Source organism: Hyla sarda, chromosome 7 (genome assembly GCF_029499605.1).
Source record: "Hyla sarda isolate aHylSar1 chromosome 7, aHylSar1.hap1, whole genome shotgun sequence".
NCBI classification, from domain to species: domain Eukaryota; kingdom Metazoa; phylum Chordata; class Amphibia; order Anura; family Hylidae; genus Hyla; species Hyla sarda.
Window position 1 is genome coordinate 15,736,813 of NC_079195.1, and position 24,122 is coordinate 15,760,934.

The window sequence follows — 24,122 nt, forward strand, 5'->3', positions numbered from 1 at the left end:
CGAAGAAAAGGCAGACTTGAGTCGTTTAAAGGCGTCTTCTGCTTGAGGAGGCCAGGACTTGGGATCAGCATTTTTTTTGGTTAAAGCCACGATAGGAGCCACAATGGTAGAAAAATGTGGAATAAATTGCCTGTAATAATTGGCGAACCCCAAAAAGCGTTGGATAGCACGGAGTCCGGAGGGGCGTGGCCAATCTAAGACGGCAGAGAGTTTGTCTGGATCCATCTGTAGTCCCTGGCCAGAGACCAAATATCCTAGAAAAGGAAGAGATTGGCATTCAAACAGACATTTCTCAATTTTGGCATAGAGTTGGTTGTCACGAAGTCTCTGAAGAACCATACGGACATGCTGGCGGTGTTCTTCTAGATTGGCAGAAAAAATTAGGATATCGTCCAGATATACAACAACACAGGAGTATAACAGATCACGAAAAATTTCATTGACAAAGTCTTGGAAGACGGCAGGGGCGTTGCACAGTCCAAAGGGCATGACCAGATACTCAAAGTGTCCATCTCTGGTGTTAAATGCCGTTTTCCACTCGTCCCCCTCTCTGATGCGGATGAGGTTATAGGCGCCTCTTAAGTCCAATTTAGTGAAGATGTGGGCACCTTGGAGGCGATCAAAGAGTTCAGAGATGAGGGGTAAGGGGTAGCGGTTCTTAACCGTGATTTTATTAAGACCGCGGTAGTCAATGCAAGGACGTAGGGAGCCATCCTTTTTGGACACAAAGAAAAATCCGGCTCCGGCAGGAGAGGAGGATTTACGGATAAAGCCCTTTTTTAGATTCTCCTGGACGTATTCGGACATGGCAAGAGTCTCTGGGGCAGAGAGAGGATAAATTCTGCCCCGGGGTGGAGTAGTGCCCGGGAGGAGGTCGATAGGGCAATCATAAGGCCTGTGAGGAGGTAGAGTGTCAGCTTGTTTTTTGCAGAAAACATCCGCGAAGTCCATATAGGCCTTAGGGAGACCGGTTACTGGAGGAACCACAGAGTTACGGCAAGGGTTACTGGGAACCGGTTTTAGACAGTTCTTAGAACAAGAGGACCCCCAACTCTTGATCTCCCCAGTGGACCAATCCAGGGTAGGGGAATGAAGTTGAAGCCAGGGAAGTCCAAGGAGAATTTCCGAGGTGCAATTGGGGAGGACCAAAAGTTCAATCCTCTCATGATGAGATCCGATGCTCATAAGAAGGGGCTCCGTGCGGAAACGTATGGTACAGTCCAATCTTTCATTATTTACACAATTGATGTAGAGGGGTCTGGCGAGACTGGTCACCGGGATGTTGAACCTGTTGACGAGAGAGGCCAAAATAAAATTTCCTGCAGATCCAGAGTCCAAGAAGGCCACCGTAGAGAAGGAGAAGGCAGAGGCAGACATCCGCACAGGCACAGTAAGACGTGGAGAAGCTGAGTAGACATCAAGGACTGTCTCACCTTTGTGCGGAGTCAGCGTACGTCTTTCCAGGCGGGGAGGACGGATAGGACAATCTCTCAGGAAGTGTTCGGTACTAGCACAGTACAGGCAGAGGTTCTCCATACGGCGTCGTGTCCTCTCTTGAGGTGTCAGGCGAGACCGGTCGACCTGCATAGCCTCCACGGCGGGAGGCACAGGAACAGATTGCAGGGGACCAGAGGAGAGAGGAGCCGAGGAGAAGAAACGCCTCGTGCGAACAGAGTCCATGTCTTGGCGGAGTTCCTGACGCCTTTCGGAAAAACGCATGTCAATGCGAGTGGCTAGGTGAATAAGTTCATGTAGATTAGCAGGAATTTCTCGTGCGGCCAGAACATCTTTAATGTTGCTGGATAGGCCTTTTTTGAAGGTCGCGCAGAGGGCCTCATTATTCCAGGACAATTCTGAAGCAAGAGTACGGAATTGTACGGCATACTCGCCAACGGAAGAATTACCCTGGACCAGGTTCAACAGGGCAGTCTCAGCAGAAGAGGCTCGGGCAGGTTCCTCAAAGACACTTCGGATTTCCGAGAAGAAGGAGTGTACAGAGGCAGTGACGGGGTCATTGCGGTCCCAGAGCGGTGTGGCCCATGACAGGGCTTTTCCGGACAGAAGGCTGACTACGAAAGCCACCTTAGACCTTTCAGTGGGAAACAGGTCCGACATCATCTCCAGATGCAGGGAACATTGGGAAAGAAAGCCACGGCAAAACTTAGAGTCCCCATCAAATTTATCCGGCAAGGATAAGCGTATCCCAGGAGCGGCCACTCGCTGCGGAGGAGGTGCAGGAGCTGGCGGAGGAGATGACTGCTGAAGCTGTGGTAGTAACTGTTGTAGCATAACGGTCAGTTGAGACAGCTGTTGGCCTTGTTGCGCTATCTGTTGTGACTGCTGGGCGACCACCGTGGTGAGGTCAGCGACAACTGGCAGAGGAACTTCAGCGGGATCCATCGCCGGATCTACTGTCACGATGCCGGCTGGCAGGTAGTGGATCCTCTGTGCCAGAGAGGGATTGGCGTGGACCGTGCTAGTGGACCGGTTCTAAGCCACTACTGGTTTTCACCAGAGCCCGCCGCAAAGCGGGATGGTCTTGCTGCGGCGGTAGTGACCAGGTCGTATCCACTAGCAACGGCTCACCTCTCTGGCTGCTGAAGATAGGCGCGGTACAAGGGAGTAGGCAAAGGCAAGGTCGGACGTAGCAGAAGGTCGGGGCAGGCAGCAAGGATCGTAGTCAGGGGCAACGGCAGAAGGTCTGGAAGCACAGGCAAGGAACACACAAGGAACGCTTTCACTGGCACTAAGGCAACAAGATCCGGCGAGGGAGTGAAGGGGAAGTGAGGTGATATAGGGAAGTGCACAGGTGTAAACACTAATTGGAACCACTGCGCCAATCAGCGGCGCAGTGGCCCTTTAAATCGCAGAGACCCGGCGCGCGCGCGCCCTAGGGAGCGGGGCCGCGCGCGCCGGGACAGAACAGACGGAGAGCGAGTCAGGTAGGGGAGCCGGGGTGCGCATCGCGAGCGGGCGCTACCCGCATCGCGAATCGCATCCCGGCTGGCAGCGGAATCGCAGCGCCCCGGGTCAGAGGACGTGACCGGAGCGCTGCCGCGGGGAGAGTGAAGCGAGCGCTCCGGGGAGGAGCGGGGACCCGGAGCGCTCGGCGTAACACTTGTATATAGGAGCAGTATTATAGTAGTTATATTCTTGTATATAGGAGCAGTATTATAGTAGTTATATAATTGTATATAGGGGCAGTATTATAGTAGATATATTCTTGTACATAGTATCAGTATTCTAATAGTTATATTCTAATAGTTATATTCTTGTATATAGGAGCAGTGTTATTATATCATATTATGACCAAGGTAATCAAACAGAGAGTAGTTGTAAAATATAACTTTTAATAGTAAATACAGTAAAATCCACCCAATAAATAAAGTGAATTCCTTCACCAAAAAACACTACAACAAGAACCAAAATAGTAAGAAATAACAGAACTTGGGTAACTCAGTTGTTCCAGGGTTCACAAAAATACCCTGAGTATTCAACAGATACTGTACGAAATTAAATCATGAAAATGCAATCAGGATATTGTCTATTGTCAGATCTGCACGGACTAACAGATCAATAGTATACAGATTCCCAGGGACGGCCCCCTCCATTCATGTCTATGGGAGAGGGCATGACGGCCCCCTCCATTCATGTCTATGGGAGAGGGCATGACGGCCGTCTCGACCCCCTCCAATAGACATGAATGGAGGGGGCGTGGTGTGACGTCACGTCCCTGTCTCAGAAGCAGCACCCGGCACAGAATGACGAGGGCTGCACCGAGATCGCGGGGGTCCCCAGCACCGAGATCGTGGGGGTCCTTTGGGGATAAGATACCCCTTTAACACTTATCCTTGGTTGGTATGTGATTTAGGGGTTTACTGTCTGCTGGTGCTCTCCATCCATTCTTTTAGTTTTTTGGGGGTTTGTGTATAGGGTGGGTCATTTTAATGGGAGGGATATTTTTATAGAGATTATTATACTGTTATTGTTGTAGGGTCAATATTTTTTAGGTTAGGCAGTTTTATTATAGTCATTAGTGATGAGCGGCCATATTCGAATTTGCAATATTTCGCATCTCTATGGGACAAATATTCGTCCTGTGTATGCGAAATTCGCATATTCGCTATTTTCGTTCTCTTTCCTTTTTTCCATCCGAAAAGTCGTAATGAAATTTTGCATAGTGCGTATGCGCAATTCACCTAAGAGAAGGGAGGGATCAGTGTCCAGTGTGGAAGTGCTGATATTTGCATAAATATTTGCATAAATTTGCATAAAATAAAAAATAAGATAAAAAAAATATCCGTCCTTACGAATATATATATATCACTATAATCTATATATTCGCAAAATGGCAAAGCGCCCATATTCACGGTAAAAATTAGCATTTCTAATATTTGCGCTCAACACTAATAGTTATATTCTTGCCATATTGTAGAATAGAACTTTTCCTGTCCTAATAGGTAGTTGCACTAAAAACAAACTTAAATGGGAACTCCGATGGATATAAAGTTTTTTCAAATCAACTGGTGCAAGAAAGTTAAACAGGTTTGTAGATCACTTTTATTTAAAAAATCTTAACCCTTCAAGTATTTATCAGCTTCTATATACTACAGATCTACTACAGAGAAATTTGTGAAGTTCTTTCCAGTCTGACCACAGTGCTCTCTGCTGACACCTCTGTCCGTGTCAGGAACTGCCCAGTAGGAGAGGTTTTCTATGGGGATATGATTCTAATCTGGACAGTTCCTGACACGGACAGAGGTGTCAGCAGAGAGCACTGTTGTCAGACTGGAAAGAAATTCACACATTTCTCTGTTTTATACAGCAGTGAATAAGTACTGGAAGGATTAAGATTTTTTAATTGAAGTAATTTACAAATCTGTTTAACTTTCAGGCACCAGTTGATTTGAAAACATTTGTTTTCTACTTCTTTCCACCGGAGTTCCCCTTTAACCCCTTAAGGACTCAGGGTTTTTCCGTTTTTGCACTTTCGTTTTTTCCTCCTTACCTTTTAAAAATCATAACCCTTTCAATTTTCCACCTAAAAATCCATATTATGGCTTATTTTTTGCGTTGCCAATTCTACTTTGCAGTGACATCAGTCATTTTACCCAAAAATGCACGGCGAAACGGAAAAAAAAATCATTGTGCGACAAAATCGAAGAAAAAACACCATTCTGTAACTTTTGGGGGCTTCCGTTTCTACGCAGTGCATATTTCGGTAAAAATTACACCTTATCATTATTCTGTAGGTCCATACGGTTAAAATAATTCCCTACTTTTATAGGTTTGATTTTGTCGCACTTCTGGAAAAAATCATAACTACATACAGGAAAATTTATACGTTTAAAAATGTCATCTTCTGACCCCTAGAACTTTTTTATTTTTCCACGTACAGGGCGGTATGAGGGCTCATTTTTTGTGCCGTGATCTGAAGTTTTTATCGGTATGATTTTTGTTTTGATCGGATTTTTTGATCACTTTTTATTAATTTTTTAATGGTATAAAAAGTGACCAAAATACGCTTTTTTGGACTTTGGAATTTTTTTGCGCATACGCCATTGACCGTGCGGTTTAATTAATGATATATTTTTATAGTTCGGACATTTACGCACGCGGCGATACCACATATGTTTTTATTTTTTTATTTTTTACACTGTTTTAGTTTTTTTATGGGAAAAGGGGGGTGATTCAAACTTTTATTAGGGAAGGGGTTAAATGACCTTTATTAACACTTTAAAAAAAATTTTTTTTGCAGTGTTATAGGTCCCATAGGGACCTATAACATAGCACACACTGATCTCTCCCATAGGGACCTTTAACACTGCACACACACTGATCTGTTATACTGATCATTGTTATCCCATAGGGACCTATAACACTGCACACACTGATCATTGTTATCCCATAGGGACCTATAACACTGCACACACTGATCTCTTATACTGATCATTGTTATCCCATAGGGACCTATAACACTGTACACACTGATCTCTCATCCTGATCACAGGCGTGTATTAACACGCCTGTGATCAGTGTTATCGGCGCTTGACTGCTCCTGCCTGATCTCAGGCACGGAGCAGTCATTCGCCGATCGGACACCGAGGAGGCAGGTAAGGGCTCTCCCGGTGTCCTGTCAGCTGTTCGGGACGCCGCGATTTCACCGAGCTTTGACCGCCGCTTCTAAAGGGTTAATACCGCACATCGCCACGATCGGCGATGTGTGGTATTAGCCGCAGGTCCCGGCCGTTGATGAGCTCCGGGACCAACGCGATATGATGCGGGATCGCGGCGCGATCCCGCTTCATATGGCGGGAGCCGGCGCAGGACGTAAATATAAGTCCTGCATCGTTAAGGGGTTAAAGGGGTTCTCCACCATAAGGTGATTTTAGTACATACCTGGCAGACAGTAATGGACATGCTTAGGAAGGATCTGCGCTTGTCTTGGGGCTAAATAGCTATGTTGTGAGATTACCATAACACTGTGGCTAGCTTATTGTGAACTGGTATTTCCTGTTTGAGTTTTCTTTTTTGCCTACAAATCCCACAATTCCATTTTCCTCCCTCCCACACATCAGCCACCCCACCCATTGAAACATAAATGAGCCGCATCCATTCAAAAGACCTGTGGTTTTCAATCAGGGTGCCTACGGCTGTTGCATTAGTTGCAGATTGATCCCTCCACCCATTGAAGCAGACAGGCTCCCTGTCATCAGCTGACTAGTGATGTCAGGTCTCTGCCGCATTGCAAGCTGGGAAAAATCCGAGACAACAGTCATTTTGTATGCTGGTAAAAATAAATATTGGGGTTAAAATCACAGAAGAATTGTGAGAAAACCGTCACACACAGGTACAGACACTATATTATGGACTACACTAACTTTACAGCCCCTGTAGCATAGTCAAATAAAAAAAAAATCCCGGAATACCCCTTTAACCCCTTAACGACGCAGGACGTATATTTAAGTCCTGCGCCGGCTCCCGCGATATGAAGCGGGATCGCGCCGCGATCCCGCATCATATCGCGTGGGTCCCGGCGCTAATCAACGGCCGGGACCCGCGGCTAATACCACACATCGCCGATCGCGGCGATGTGCGGTATTAACCCTTTAGAAGCGGCGGTCAAAGCTGACCGCCGCTTCTAAAGTGAAAGTGAAAGTGACCCGGCTGCTCAGTCGGGCTGTTCGGGACCGCCGCGGTGAAATCGCGGCGTCCCGAACAGCTGATCGGACACCGGGAGGGCTCTTACCTGCCTCCCCGGTGTCCGATCGACGAATGACTGCTCCGTGCCTGAGATCCAGGCAGGAGCAGTCAAGCGCCGATAATGCTGATCACAGGCGTGTTAATGCACGCCAGTGATCAGCATTAGAGATCAGTGTGTGCAGTGTTATAGGTCCCTATGGGACCTATAACACTGCAAAAAAAAGTTAAAAAAAAGTGTTAATAAAGGTCATTTAACCCCTTCCCTAATAAAAGTTTGAATCACCCCCCTTTTCCCATAAAAAAAATAAAACAGTGTAAAAAAAATAAAAAATAAACATATGTGGTATCGCCGCGTGCGTAAATGTCCGACCTATAAAAATATATCATTAATTAAGCCGTACGGTCAATGGCGTACGCGCAAAAAAATTCCAAAGTCCAAAAAAGCGTATTTTGGTCACTTTTTATATCATTAAAAAATGAATAAAAAGTGATCAAAAAGTCCGATCAAAACAAAAATCATACCGATAAAAACTTCAGATCACGGCGCAAAAAATGAGTCCTCATACCACCCCATACATGGAAAAATAAAAAAGTTATAGGGGTCAGAAGATGACATTTTTAAACGTATAAATTTTCCTGCATGTAGTTATGATTTTTTCCAGAAGTGCGACAATATCAAACCTATATAAGTAGGGTATCATTTTAACCGTATGGACCTACAGAATAATGATAAGGTGTAATTTTTACCGAAATATGCACTGCGTAGAAACGAAAGCCCCCAAAAGTTACAAAATGGCGTTTTTTTTTCGATTTTGTCGCACAATGATTTTTTTTTCCGTTTCGCCGTGCATTTTTGGGTAAAATGACTAATGTCACTGCAAAGTAGAATTGGCGACGCAAAAAATAAGCCATAATATGGATTTTTAGGTGGAAAATTGAAAGGGTTATGATTTTTAAAAGGTAAGGAGGAAAAAACGAAAGTGCAAAAACGGAAAAACCCTGAGTCCTTAAGGGGTTAAAAAATAAAAAATTTAAAAAGAATATTTAGTTCTGCACATTTGTGTAGCAGAACGTAGACATTTTACTCATAGACATCTTACCCCTTACTTATTAGTTGCCATTGAATGTGATAGGCGTAATCTGGAGACGGGGTGGCCCAGCAATAGTTCAGTACGACCTTAAACCTGAAGAACATAAACAGGTTGGTTAGTAAATTGCGCCTCCCATAGATAACTCATGGATATACTGCCTCTCCGCTTGTCGTTCTTATCCTTTACACATAATACCACCATACAAATATATGTGTAGTCAGGGGTCAAGTCCTGGGGAAAAAAGGCTGGGAACTCACCCTAGATGTCCACTTAAAGGGGTACTATCCAAAAGGTTAGGGGATAAGGTGTCTGATCCCGGGGGAACTCACCCTAGATTTCCACTTAAAGGGGTACTATCCAAAAGGTTAGGGGATAAGGTGTCTGATCCCGGGGGAACTCACCCTAGATTTCCACTTAAAGGGGTACTATCCAAAAGGTTAGGGGATAAGGTGTCTGATCCCGGGGGAACTCACCCTAGATTTCCACTTAAAGGGGTACTATCCAAAAGGTTAGGGGATAAGGTGTCTGATCCCGGGGGAACTCACCCTAGATTTCCACTTAAAGGGGTACTATCCAAAAGGTTAGGGGATAAGGTGTCTGATCCCGGGGGTCCCGCCAGAGGCTCATGACGTCACGTCCCCTCAATGCACGTCTATGGGAGGGGGCGTGACAGCCGTCACGCCCCCTCCCATGGACTTGCATTGAGGGGGCTCTGCCCTACATCACCAGTCATCCAGCACAGAGTTAAATTCGCCCTGTGCACCGGATGTCTATGTGCTGCAGCCGAGATCACGGGGGTCCGATGGGGACCCCCACGATCAGACATCTTATCCCCTAGGATAGGGGCGGAGTAACCCTTTAAGGATTTAGCAGGACTTCTGCTACTGCGTTCCTGCTGTGGAAAAAGTGCAGGAACTCCGTTCCCATGGGTTCCTGCAGGACTTGAGCCCTGTGTGTAGTGCTAAGACAATACAGGTACGTAAAGTCTAGTACAACTACTATACACTATATATTGCCCACAAAAGGCTCCCTTAAAGTGGTATTACACTCTCTAAAATGTGTATGTAAATAAGACTATCCCTCCAAGATATATAAGTTACTATTATAGTGTTTTTACTATATGTACTGGGCTCAGCATGTTTTTCACCCTTGACTGGAAGTGGTGTAGTCCTCTCATTGTCAGTGGGGTGTTGTCACAGCAACTGATGTCGGAGTAGCCCTTTAAAGGGGTAATCCGCTGGAAAACATTTTTCTTTTAATCAACTGGTGTCAGAATGTTAAAAAGATTTGTAAATTACTTCTATTAAAAATCTTAATCCTTCCAGTACTTATCAGCTGCTGTATGCGCCGCAGGAAGTTCTTTTCATTTTGAATTTCCTTTCTGTCTGACCGCAGTGCTCTCTGCTGACACCTCTGTCCATGTCAGGAACTTTCCAGAGCAGAGCAGGAACAAATCCCCATAGCAAACCTATCTTGCTCTGGACAGTTCCTAAAATGGACAGAGGTGTCAGCAGAGAGCACTGTGGTCAGACAGAAAGGAAATTAAAAAAAATAAATAAATTCATGTGGAGCATACAGCAGCTGATAAGTGCTGGAAGGATTAAGATTTTTAAATAGAAGTAATATACAAATCTGTATAACTTTCTGGCACCAGTTGATTTAAAAAAAAAATATTGCACTTGATACTGCCACATGGTTTCAATTTTCAGTTTAGCCTAGAAAACAAGAGCCCTGGAGAACTAACCAGTCTGCCGACCTATAAACCTATAAACCAGCCCTGTCCATCCTGGCATTACTCTGAAATATTCTTTTTGCTGTAAATTTAAAGGGGTACTCCGCCCATAGACATCTTGGATAAGGGGTAAGATGTCCGATCATGGGGGTCCCGCAGCACCTGTCACACCCCCTTCCATAGACATGAAGGGAGGCGGCGTGGTGTGACATCACGTCTCCAGTCCCAGAAACCACTATTTCCGAGACTGCACGGAGATCGCGGGGGGTCCCAGCAGCGAGACCCCCGCGATCAGACATCTTATTCCCTATCCTTTGGATAGGTGATAAGATATCTATGGGCTCCTATGAACCCCTTTAAAGGGTACCTTTCATTAAAAAAAAAAAAACTTTTGATATATTATAGATTAACGTATGCAGAGTAACTTTCCAATAGCATGTTATTAAAAAAAATATCTTTCTTTCTATTTAATCTTTCACTTTGAAAAAAATGACCACTAGGGGTCTCCCTACCAGTCCTGGCCGCAGACCTTTTTGATAGATTTCAGACTCATGCTGGAGTCCTAAATCTCAGACTGCAGCCGGGACACAGACAAGCTCAGCACTGCTCCCTGGCAGGGAGCAGTGCTGAGCTTGTGTGTCCCTCTGCAGGACTGGTAGGGAAATGACTATTAGTGGTCATTTTTTCAAAGTGGAAAATTAAATAGAAAGAAGCATATTTTTTAATAACATGCTTTGTTTGGGAAAGTTATTCTGCATACATTAATCTGTAATATATCAAAAGTTTTTTTTTTTTTAAAGAAAGGTACCCTTTAAAGGGGTACTCCGGTGAAAACCGTTTTTTCATTTTAATCAACTGGTGGCAGAAAGTTAAACATATTTGTAAATTACTTCTATTAAAAAAATATTAATCCTTCCAGTACTTATAAGCTGCTGAATGCTACAGAGGAAATTCCTTTCTTTTTGGAACACTGATGACATCATGAACACAGTGCTCTCTGCTGACATCTCTGTCCATTTTAGCAACCATGCACAGTAGATGTATGCTAAGGGCAGCATGGTGGCTCATTGGTTAGCACTGTTGCCTTGCAGTGCTGGGGACTTGGGTTCAAATCCCACTAAGGACAACAATAAATAAAGCATTATTATTATTATTATAATAACGTCAGCAGAGAGAACTGTGGTCGTGATGTCATCAGAGAGCATTCCAAAAAGAAAAGAATTTCCTCTGTAGTATTCAGCAGCTAATAAGTACAGGAAGGATTAAGATTTTTTAATAGAAGTAATTAAGAAATATGTTTAACTTTCTGCCACCAGTTGATTTAAAAGATAAAGGGTTTTCACCGGAGTACCCCTTTAAGGAGAGAAATAGTTTTTTTTTTGTTTTTTTTGTACCTGCTGCTAATTCCTTTGGCTTCAACCCCCGCAAACACATCCGATCCGATATCTGACGTCTCCACCACAAATGGAGCTTCTTTTTGGGTGGAAAACTTGGCGTTCTTTCCCGATGAAAACAAAAGCAAATCGAAGGGGGAAAAAAAAAGCAACAAAAACAACCAACAACACAAAGACAAATAGAAATCAATGAAATGATCTCCAGTTTACATACACGATTGCCTTATAATGAGATATGTTAACGGTGCGCCACCTTCAGGATGGGAGATACAGATGTTAAGTATCGTCCTTCTTTGATCAATTGTACGAAGGCTCTGTATATATAAACAACCTTTTTGACTAGTGCTCCAGACATAAACATTTGGCAATTTTTGTTTACTATGAAAACTTTCCATATATCCGCAGATTGTATCTATACTTAGAATTTTTGTCATTATTATCTTTTCAAACTCCAGTGTTAAAACCCAATAAAAAAAAAAAAAGAGGGTATAAAAGAATATTGCCCAACTGCAAGATGCCTAATAGCAGTGTTTCAAAACCAGGGTGCCTCCAGCTGTTGCAAGACTACACCTCCCAGCATGCCTTTAAGGCAGTGTTTCCCAACCAGGGTGCCTCCAGCTGTTGCAAGACTACACCTCCCAGCATGCCTTTAAGGCAGTGTTTCCCAACCAGGGTGCCTCTAGCTGTTGCAAAACTACAACTCCCAGCATGCTCGGACAGCCTTTGGCTGTCCGAGCATGCTGGGAGTTGTAGTTTTGCAACAGCTAGAGGCACCCTGGTTGGGAAACACTGCCTTAAAAAAAAAAAAAAATATATATATATATATATATATATATATTTTTTTTTTATTAATATTAATAATAATAATAAAAGAAATAAATAATAAAATATATATATATATTTATTATTAATAAGAATAATAAAAATAATAATAATAATTAAAAAAAAATTAAAAAAAATATTTAAAAAAAAATATATATGTATATATATATATATATATATATATATATATATATATATATATAATTTCTAAGTGTTTAACTGTTTTCCACCTTTTAAAGGGGTACTCCACTGGAAAACCTTTTTTTTTTTAAATCACCTGGTGCCAGAAAGTTAAACAGATTAGTAAAAAATCTTAATCCTTCCAGTACTTATTAGCTGCTGTATACTATAGAAGAAGTTGTGTAGTTCTTTTCTGTCTGACCACAGTGCTCTCTGCTGATACCTCTGTCCATTTTAGGAACTGTCCAGAGCAGGAGAGTCTTGCTGTAGACATTTGATCCAACTCTGGACAGTTCCTAAAATGGACAGAGGTGTCAGCAGAGAACACTGTGGTCAGACGGAAAGGAAACTCAAAAAGAAAAGAACTTACTGTGGGGCATACAGCAGCTGATATGTACTAGGAGGAATAAGATTTTTTTAATAGAAGTCATTTACAAATCTGTTTAACTTTCTGGCACCAGTAGATTTAAAAAAATAAAAAAAATAAAATTAAATGTTTTCCAGCAGAGTACCCCTTTAAAGTGTGCATGTTGCTTTAAAAAAAGAAAAAAAAAAAGAAAAAAAAAGCTTTTTAGCATTATTCTATTTTTATATATATATATATATATATATATATATATATATATATATACATACATACATATATATATATATAATTTCTAAGTGTTTGTCTGTTTTTCACCTTTTTCATATTTCTATTGTTAAATCACATGTAGCAATAAAACTAAATTTTTCTAAAAAAATTATGAAAATTATCTGATTTAAAAAAAAAACTTTAGAGATTTTGAGATGTCCTAGAGACTTGTTAGAAGTTTTGATGGGTCGGGGTCTCAGAGTTCAGACCCTGACTGATTGTTAGAATGAACCAGGAATGGAGCATGCGGCTGAGAACTTCTCTAGCCAATCTCTGTTCCATATAGTCCCATAGACTTTCATTGTAAGTTTTTGTCAGTCATGTGGCACATAGCAGAGAGAAAACACGCTAAGCATTCTTGCGATTGGTCGGGGTCGGAACACTTAGACCCTGACTGATCAAAACCTTTGACATGTCGGTACAACATGTTGAAAGTTTTTTTTTAAAGTGACAGTGTCTATTTACAAACTTCCAATGCAGACCTATGTGTTCCCACCATCATCATCCCTCTATATCAGTGTTTCCCAACCAGGGTGCCTCCAGCTGTTGCAAAACTACAACTCCCAGCATGCCCGGACAGCCGAAGGCCCCCCCCCCCCCCAATTAAGATGCATTCCCATAAAACCATAAACCATAAAATCAGCACCCTACTATTACATCTCAGAGTGCCGATCAGACCACTATTTAAAAGGGTACTCTGGTGGAAACAAGTAGAAAACAAATGTTTTCAAATCAACTTGTAAATTACTTCTATAAAAAAAAAAGAAATCTTAATCCTTCCAGTACTTATCAGCTGCTGTATAAAACTGAAAAATGTGTGAATTTCTTTTCTGCCTGACCACAGTGCTCTCTGCTGACACCTCTGTCCATATCAGGAACTGTCCAGATTAGAATCATATCCCCATAGAAAACCTCTCCTGCTCTGCACAGTTCCTGACATGGACAGAGGTGTCAGCAGAGAGCACTGTGGTCAGACAGAAAATAAATTCAAAAAGAAAAGAACTTCCTGTGGATCATACAGCAGCTGATAAGTACTGGAAGGATTAAGATTTTTAAATAGAAGTAATTTGCAAATCTGTTTAACTTTCTTGCACCAGTTGACTTTAAAATAATGTTTCCACCGGAGTTCCCCTTTAAACAAAGGCATCTCCATAGTCAGGGACTGCTGGCTGGATTCAGCTGCAGATAGCTGCCGGCACCCACTGGGTTTGGCGCACACCCAGCTCCTGAGCAAATACCATATTATCTTATCCAACCAATGCCGAAAATGTCATCTCTTGAGAGTTTTTCTAAGATTGGACTTCAGTTCAGTTACAGCATACCCGCAGGTTGTGTGTGGTACTGCAACACAGCACAATTTAAAGGGGTACTCCCCTGGAAAACATTATTTTTATTTTTTTTAATCAACTAGTGCCAGAAAGTTAATCAGATTTTTAAATGACTTCTATTTAAAAATCTTAATCCTTCCAGTACTTATCAGTTGCTATATGCTCCACAGGAAGTTCTTTTCTTTTTAAATTTCCTTTCTGTCTGACCACAGTGCTCTCTGCTGACACCTCTGTCCATGTCGGGAACTGTCCGGAGCTGGAGAGGTTTGCTATGGGAATTTGCTCCTACTCTGGACAGTTCCTAAAATGGACAGAGGTGTCAGCAGAGAGCACTGTGGTCAGACAGAATGGAAATTCAAAAAGAAAAGAGCTTCCTGTGGAGCATACAGCAGTTGATAAGTACTGGAAGGGTTAAGATTTTTCAATAGAAGTCATTTACAAATCTGTTTAACTTTATGGCACCAGTTGATTAAAAAAAAATGATTTCCAGGGGAGTACCCTGGAACAAACTATTACGAACGCTGGAGCCGGCTCCGGGAGCTCATTATATCATAGCCCCGCCCCTCATGATATCACGCCACACCCCCTCAATGCAAGTCTATGGGAGGGGGCGTGACTGCATTGAGGGGGCGGGGCGTGACGTAATGTATGTATGTACGTAATGTATTATGTTAGCAGATGTAATGCAGTGGTTGTGACATCATGAGGGGGCGGGGCTATGACGTCACAAGCTCCCAGCGCCGGCTCCAGCGTTCGGAACAGTTTGTTCCAAGCGCTGAGCAGTGGAGTACCCCTTTAAAGGAATATTCCCGTGGAAAACTTTTTTTTTCAAATCTACTGGTGCCAGAAAGTTAAACAGATTTGTAAATCACTTCTATTAAAAAATCTTAATCCTTCCAGTACTTTTTAGGGGCTGTATACTAAAGAGAAATCCAAAAAAGAAATGCATTTCCTCTGATGTCATGACCACAGAGCTCTCTGCTGACCTTTGCTGTCCATTTTCGGAACTGTCCAGAGCAGCATATGTTTGCTATGGGGATTTTTTCCTGCTCTGGACAGCAGAGGTCAGCAGAGAGCACTGTGGTCATGACATCAGAGGAAATGCATTTCTTTTTTGGATTTCTCTTTAGTATACAGCCCCTAAAAAGTACTGGAAGGATTAAGATTTTTTAATAGAAGTGATTTACAAATCTGTTTAACTTTCTGGCACCAGTTGATTTAAAAAAACAAAAAGTTTTCCATGGGAGTACCCCTTTAAATGTTTCCAATTGAGTAAGTGAAAAAAACCTGGAAGGTCGGAGGGCCTTGAGGACTGTGTTAGGGACCATTGCTCTAAGTGATGGAGGTCAAAGAACAATGGAAGAACAAAGAACTGGAAATGGTTTTGTTAACCAAATAACCGCTTGTTATACCGAACATACAAAGAAAAACAGTGAAGCGCGTGGTGGAGAGGAGGGGGACGTTTGAAAGACTCACAGAGTAGAAATTGAGGGACAGTGTGCTTTCAAATGATCCCGAGCTCCCGTTCTTCACATGGACTGTGGCTACTCTAGAAGAAGGAAAAAAATATGTAAGACTGAAACATACATGAGTGGAACGCGCCTGGGGGAATCAATACTCGAAATGCGTCGGCAGCTGAGGAGCAAACTTACCTTTGGTCAAAGGCAGCATGGCTGACCAGATAGTTGGACTGGTAAGTGCAGGTAAAAGTGTAATTCACCGGCTGGCTTTTGACGATCAGGGTGCTGTCATTGGAAACTATTGAGTTGTAAAAATGGTAGATTGGGTTCTTGAACTGGAAAACAAATTCAGAGTCACTTACTGGTATATACAAATATACATAAAACTATCTCCATATATAAGAAGAAAAGAGGCCCGGCGCTGGAAGGGCACTTAAAACTTGCTTTATTTGCTTGACAGGAGTCACAGTACAGGTAAGGAACGCCTGACGCGTTTCACACTCACAGGTGCTTAATCGTAGACTGTCTACGATTAAAGGAAAACTGTCACATGTTTTGTCCCGCACTATCCACGGGTACCTGTGGATAGTGCGGGAGACGCTGAACATTTTGAGTCCTACCTTGCCCGGATCCGCTGCGCCATTCACCCGTTATAGCTCTTTTTCGGTCTATTCAAATTAGCTGCTAACTGGCACGGGCGGGGTTACTGCCTTCAACTGGCACTGTGACGTAACCACCGCCCAGCCCGCAGCACCGCCCGGCTAATAAATATTCATATATTGCCTTACTATCTCCGTCTCATCTCGGCCGAGTCCCAGACGATACTGCGCATGTGCGGGATTTCTCACTACACCCGGAAGCGGTCTTCAGCGCTGCTTCATTCATCCGGAGCAGCGGACGGATTAAGCTATATCTATGGAGCTCACTGGGATAGGACGCCCCCCATACTGTTTCCAGCAAATTGGAATGACAATTTTTTTTACTTACCCCATATCTTTACCCCTCCTCCACTGCATTTCACAGTAGACATTAAAGGGGTACTCCGGTGGAAAACAATGTTTTTCATATAAACTGTCTTTAGAAAGATATACAGATTTGGAAATTACTTCTATTTAAAAATCTTAATCCTTCCAGTACTTATCAGCTGCTGTATACTCCACAGGAAGTTGTGTAGTTCTTTCCAGTCTGACCACAGTGCTCTCTGCTGACACCTCTGCCCATATCAGGAACTGTCCAGAGCAGGAGAGGTGGTGTCAGCAGAGAGCACTTTGGTCAGTCTGGAAAGAACTACACAACTTCCTCTGTATATACAGCAGCTGATAAGTACTGGAAGGCTTCAAATTTTTTATTAGATGTAATTTATAAATCTGTTTACCTTTCTGGCACCAGTTGATTTAAAAAAAAAAAAAGTTTTCCACCGGAGTACTTTTTTTATTTTTATGAAATGGTTCCAGAAAGGTAAACAGATTTGTAAATTACTTCTTATAAAAAAAAAATCTTAATCCTTTTAGTACTTTTTAGCAGCTGTATGCTACAGAGGAAACTCTTTTCTTTTTTAATTTCTTTTTTGTCTTGTCCACAGTGCTCTCTGCTGACACCTCTGTCCGTGTCAGGAACTGTCCAGAGCAGGAGAGGTTTGCTATGGGGATTTTCTCCTGCTCTGGACAGTTCCTGATACGGGCATCAGGTGTCAGCAGAGAGCAAGACAAAAAAGAAATTAAAAAAATTAAGATTTTCCTCTGTAGCAAACAGCTGCTAAAAAGTACTGAAAGGATTAAGATTTTTTTAATAGAAGTAATTTACAAATCTGTTTAACTTTCTGGCACCAGTTCATAAAAAAAAAAAAAAGTTTTCTGCCGGAGTACCCCTTTAAGCATTCTGGTCAGCAGTGTTCTCCAGGCAAATGCCAAACCCAAAATCAGCCATCAGCAGGGCGCAGATCCCGAGAGGAGAATCATCTCCAAAGAACACAATTCCACAGCTCTAGAATCCATGTGCTTTACCGCCCTCCATCTGACACTTGGCACTGAGCCTGCTGATCTCGGATCTGTTTGATTATGGGAACCTATGCAAAACCAATGCACTCCTAATGCACAATTCTTGTGCTGTTGTCCCTTCCAGGGACCTTCAGTCAGGACAAGGTCCTTACATACCATGGGGCCCTTGGAAAACCCCTAGTTGGGTCCATTCTATTTTCTATTGGTTTTCAGATCTCCTCTCTCCAGTTATCTGCATTGTCAACAAATTAATGGAGGGGGTATTGACCAATGGGAAATCAAAAAAATCAGACCTTTGTCTCTCGGGGGGCAAAATCAAACAAACTCTTGGGGGGGGGGCTAATTTTAACTTTTTCTATGGGCCCCATAAGTCAGTGATATGATAGAGTCGATTTATGGCAGTCATACACAAGTGTCAGGGGCTATAAATCTGCTATATAAATGGAGAACCTAATAATGGTTAAACTGTTTATCTAAAATGTGTTTACATGGTCTCTGCTATCCCCAGAGGATGCACCAAAATATGGGAGTGTAGAAACCTGTCGGGTTACTGCTTGACAAATGTAATTATTAGCTAAAGCGCAGTGGAAGAGATCTATCAAAACCTGTCCAGAGGGAAAGTTGAGTTGCCCACAACAACCAATCAGATCGCTTCTTTCATTTTTAACATGGCCTCTGCAAAATGAAAGAAGCGCTCTGATTGGTTGCTATGGGCAACTGGGCAACTTTTCCTTTGCACAGGTTTAGATAAATCTCCCCCAGTGCCCCTCATGACATCACATCCCGCCCCCTCATTGCAAGTCTATGGGAGAGGGCAGGGTGTGATGTCACAAGGGGGGCGTGGCGACCCCCAAATCCCGCACCCAGCGTTCGGAACTAAATGTTCCGAATGCTGGGGAGGGAAGTTCCCCTTTAAAGCTACCCCCCCCCTGAGTCCATCCTTACAATTGATGGCCAAAGGGCAGGCAATTTTACTGATAACACCACAGCCTTACCAGCAACATCATGTGGCCATTGACCATCGCATGTAGTTAATCCAGATGGGACATGGAACTCTACCCTTAAAGGGGTACTCTGGTGAAAAACCTTTTTTTTTTTTTAATCAACTGGTGCCAGAAAGTTAAACAGATTTGTAAATTACTTCTATCAAAAAATCTTAATCCTTCCAGTACTTATTAGCTGCTGAATACTACAGAGGAAATTCTTTTCTTTTTGGAACACAGAGCTCTCTGCTGACATCACGAGCACAGGGCTCTCTGCTGACATCTCTGTCCATTTTTAGGAACTGTCCAGAGCAGCATATGTTTGCTACAGGGATTTTCTCCTACTCTGGACAGTTCTTAAAATGGACAGAGATGTCAGCAGAGAGCACTGTGCTCGTGATGTCAGCAGAGAGCTCTGTGTTCCAAAAAGAAAAAAATGTCCTCTGTAGTATTCAGCAGCTAATAAGTACTGGAAGGATTAAGATTTTTTTAATAGAAGCAATTTACAAATCTGTTTAACTTTCTGGCACCAGTTGATAAAAAAAAGAAAAAGAAAAAACCTTTAATCAAGGAAAGGAAAATTCAGACCAATAGTTCTGGTGCAATGTATTGATTTATATATATATATATATATATATATATATATATATATATATATATATATATATATATATCTTGATCTCGACATTGGCTCAAAAAATCCTCTAAATTCTTCTTACAAACAAATTAAAGTTTAAATATTACAGCTTAATCTGGATTGATATTTCCAATTTAAAATAAAGTGTAAAGATTTAATAAAGACACCACACCCCCTCCCCGAAAAAAATAAATAAATAAATAAATAAATAAAAAAAACAGCCCTGAAGAAATATTAAATAAGACTCACATCAGATTGTGTCCCGCAGTAGGATTTGTTCCTCGGAGATAAATCAGGAATAGTGAACTGATAATAACCATTGTCGATGACTCCATTGTAACACACCCCGCCCAGAGCCAGCTGGCTGATCTCCCATCCGTACGGACACTCCGGGATTTTCGCCACAATAGATTTGGGATAACAATGAACAATAACCACATCTGGAAGACAAATAGAACCCAAATTTGGTGATCCCCAATTCCCCCAGAATGAAAAAGTTCAGTAGTTTTGTCATTTTTGATTTTTTTTTTAAATAACTTTGTCATTAACGTTGTGCGTCACATAAAAACAATCTCTTTAATTCCTTTTTTAAAGGGGTACTCCGCTGCTCAGCGTTTGGAACAAACTGTTCCGAACTCTGGAGCCGGCGCCGGGAGCTTGTGACGTCATAGCCCCGCCCCCTCATGACATCCCGCCCCCTCAATGCGAGTCTATGGGAGGGGGCGTGACGCCCCCTCCCATAGACTTGCATTGAGGGGGCGGGGCTTGACATCACGATGACAAACGCTGAGCAGCGGAGTACCCCTTTAATTTTTAAAAGGAATTATTATATTAAATCGCATTCAAAACTACACACTTCAAAAGGTTTACACTAGTCACGCCAATTTTGCAAAAAGTGGGCGTGGTTATGTAAATTTCATGTTTTACAAGGGGTGAAAGTCCAAAAAGGTTGTATTTTTTTTTTTTTTTTTTTTATTCTTTTTGATTAAATCAATTTAATCAGTTATTGAAAAATAAATATTAATTATTCCATAATGTTAAATAAAAAAAAAATGTCATGGTCACTGCCCCCGCACTCACATTTAACCCCTGGACATGTTTTATTCATACAGTTATCGCTTGTATGAGCACTAGGAATCATGGGGAGATGCTTCTGCCGGAATTTTCGGTGATTTAAAATTTGGAGCAAAAAAAATTTAATATGCTGGCATTTGCTGGCCATTTTTGTCGCAAATTTTGTCACGAAAAAAAAAACCAAAAGTGACACAGAAACGAGCATTTTCAAAGCAGCAAAAGAGACCTTTGAAAATGTGAGGATAAAAAAAAAAGTAATTAAAGGGGTATTCCAGGAAAAAAACTTTTTTTTATATATCAACTGGCTCCAGAAAGTTAAACAGATTTGAAAATTACTTCTATTAAAAAATCTTAATCCTTTCAGTAATTATGAGCTGCTGAAGTTGAGTTGTTCTTTTCTGTCTAAGTGCTCTCTGATGACACCTGTCTCGGGAACCGCCCAGTTTAGAAGCAAATCCCCATAGCAAACCTCTTCTACTCTGTGCAGTACCCGAGACTAGCAGAGATGTCAGCAGAGAGCACGGTTACCAGACAGAAAAGAACAACTCAACTTCAGCAGCTGATAATTATTGAAAGGATTAAAGGGGTATTCCAGGCAAAAACTTTTTTTTATATATATATATCAACTGGCTCCGGAAAGTTAAACAGATTTGTAAATTATTTCTATTAAAAAATCTTAATCCTTCCAATAGTTATTAGCTTCGGAAGTTTTCTGTCTAACTGCTCAATGATGATGTCACGTCCCGGGAGCTGTGCATGATGGGAGAATATCCCCATAGGAACTGCACAGCTCCCGGGACGTGAGTCATCAGAGAGCAGTTAGACAGAAAACAACAACAACTCAACTTCAGAAGCTAATAACTATTGTAAGGATTAAGATTTTTTAATCAAAGTAATTTACATATCTGTTTTACTTTCCGGAGCCAGTTGATATATAAAAAAAAGTTTTGGCTTGGAGTACCCCTTTAAGATTTTTTAATAGAAGTAAATTACACATCTGTTTAACTTTCTGGAGACAGTTGATATAAAAAAAAAAAAAGTTTTTTGCTGGAATACCCCTTTAATATCGGTGTAAAAGAAAGAACAGTAGTTTTTAATGTCTCCCCCTATGTCTTTATGTTGGCGTTTTTCACCCCAATCCTTTAATAGAAATACTTAAAAGGGGTACTTGGGTGGAATTCTTTATTTATTTATTTTTTTATGAACTGGTGCCAGAAAGTTAAACAGATTTGTATATTACGAAAAGAAAATATATAACCAATCCTTCTAGGATTTTACCCCGAAGGGTACACAATGAATTCCAAAATAATATAGAAAAATTTCAATTGATACAAATTTTATTAGACATATATAAAACAATTATATGAGATTGTATAAAATTATTCTAATCCTGGCACAGATATAATATAGGTGAATATTCCACTGGGCCCTAGTGGTATTGATCACCTGAAGTAGGCAGACTTTGTTCTAGGTGCGGCAATTCATCTAGACGCGTTTCAGGGTTCTTTTGCTAAATTGCATGACCCTTTCTGCTTCTAATGAAGAAAGGGTCATGCAATTTAGCAAAAGAACCCTGAAACGCGTCTAGATGAATTGCCGCACCTTGCAATATATTGATGGCGTGAACCTGGCACAGAGACTTACAATTTATTGGAAGCAACAACCACCGCAGCTGCAGTCCGATCTGGACTTACACCGCGATTTTCCACCAACCTGAACCTGCTGGGAAAGATCCATCTTCCACCCGCCCTGAGAAATTACCACTCTCCATCATCATCCACCACGAGGGACGCCAGCCCTGCGCCCGCCCTGCAATACCATCACAGGAGCAACACGGAGGCCACTGGGGACATTGTGCCAAACGCACTCCTGCACAAGTAAAACTCTGCACAAGTGACAGCCCTGTGCCAGCGCAGCCGGCGTATGGTGGACGGAGATATCATCGAGCGCCAGGAGCGGGTGAGATACATTGTAACAGCAGTATCCAATACAGACCAGACCAAGCCTGTATTAGCCAATAGACTAAAATAACTGCACAGTGGATACACTACTGGTCCATCTATTCATCGCTAAGATATTATATCAGCTGCACCAGAGAAGGACATAATATCTTTCTTCAGACCGGTATATTTTTATAATTTTTTTAACAATTTTTTAATCAATTTTTTTTATATATCTATGGTTGTTAGAACAAAGTCTTTCTACTTCAGGTGATCAATACCACTAGGGCCCAGTGGAATATTCACCTATATTATATCTGTGCCAGGATTAGAATAATTTTATACAATCTCATATAATTGTTTTATATATGTCTAATAAAATTTATATCAATTGAAATTTCTCTATATTATTTTGGAATTCATTGTGTACCCTTCGGGGTAAAATCCTAGAAGGATTGGTTATATATTTTCTTTTCATATATTATTTATTCCCGGCCGTTGGGGTTTCGGCATATAACCAACTATATCCTCGAATTTTAGATTTGTGAGTGGCACACATTTTTTTCCTTTATACAGATTTGTAAATTACATCTATTTAAAGATTTTAATCCTTTCAGTACTTATTAGCAGCTGTATGCTACAGAGGAAATTCTTTTCTTTTTTAATTAATTTTTTGTCTTGTCCACAGTGCTCTCTGCTGACACCTCTGTCCGTGTCAGGAACTGTCAAAAGCAGGATAGGTTTGCCATGGGGATTTTCTCCTGCTCTGGACAGTTCCTGATGTGGGCATCAGGTGTCAGCAGAGAGCACTGTGGACAAGACAAAAAAAGAAATTCAAAAAGAAAAGAATTTCCTCTTTTGCATACACCAACTAATAAGTACTGGAAGGGTAAAGATTTTTTAATAGAAGTAATTTACAAATCTGTATAACTTTCTGGCACCAATTGATAAAAAAAAAAAAAAAAATGTTTTCCACCGGAGTACCCCTTTAAGTCACATGATGAAAGAACCACTTGACTTGCAGTGAGAAACACGCAGGGGAAAAAATGCTAAATAAAAAAAAAGCTTATGCTAATAAAAAATTTTTTGAAGAAAACCACACAAAAACTGCATCATGGAGGGAAAAAATGGGGGGCAGGTTTTTTTTTTTAATAGTTTTTTCTCCTAAGAAAAAAAAAACACCAACAAACGCCAAAGTTATGTCTGTTTGCAACCTAATAGAAATTTTGAACAATACAGTTTTTATGCAGTTTTTTTAAATGTTTTTTAGGGGCAGAGTACCCCTTTAAGGACATTGGGTTACTTGCCTGCTTTATTGGGAACACATTTTCCTGCAGAGCTTGCGATCAGGAAAGCGAAGAAAGTCAGAGTATAAAGCGCCATTTCTTCTAGATCAAGTCACAAACCAAAAACACCGACAACAACAGAGAGCGGGGGGCTCACAATGTCAGGACGGCCGGCTGGGGGGTCTCCATCTCTTCTTTTTTTGAAGGAGGAAGAATGAGAAAATCTATGAGACAAATTAATGAATGTTACCCCCTCCAAAAAGGAAAAAAAAAAAAAAAAAATTTAAATGAAGCCTACTTTTTATGAGGAATAAAAATCTTTTGCATAAAAAACACTGTGGCCAGATGTTAATAGGGAAAT

General features: G+C 41.5%; 1 protein-coding gene across 1 annotated transcript in view; it reads right to left on the bottom strand.

The window, feature by feature from the left end:
- The window catches only part of TECTB (tectorin beta), a 37,420-nt gene extending 13,562 nt beyond the window's left edge, over positions 1-23,858 (bottom strand). The window contains exons 1-6 of the mRNA XM_056532278.1: positions 23,783-23,858; positions 19,711-19,901; positions 16,037-16,179; positions 15,861-15,933; positions 11,421-11,524; positions 8,304-8,387 (exon numbers count right to left, since the gene is read on the bottom strand). Coding sequence (XP_056388253.1) covers positions 8,304-8,387; positions 11,421-11,524; positions 15,861-15,933; positions 16,037-16,179; positions 19,711-19,901; positions 23,783-23,858 — 671 coding nt within the window. The remainder of the gene's footprint in view (positions 1-8,303; positions 8,388-11,420; positions 11,525-15,860; positions 15,934-16,036; positions 16,180-19,710; positions 19,902-23,782) is intronic.
- Between the last annotated feature and the right edge of the window lie 264 nt (positions 23,859-24,122).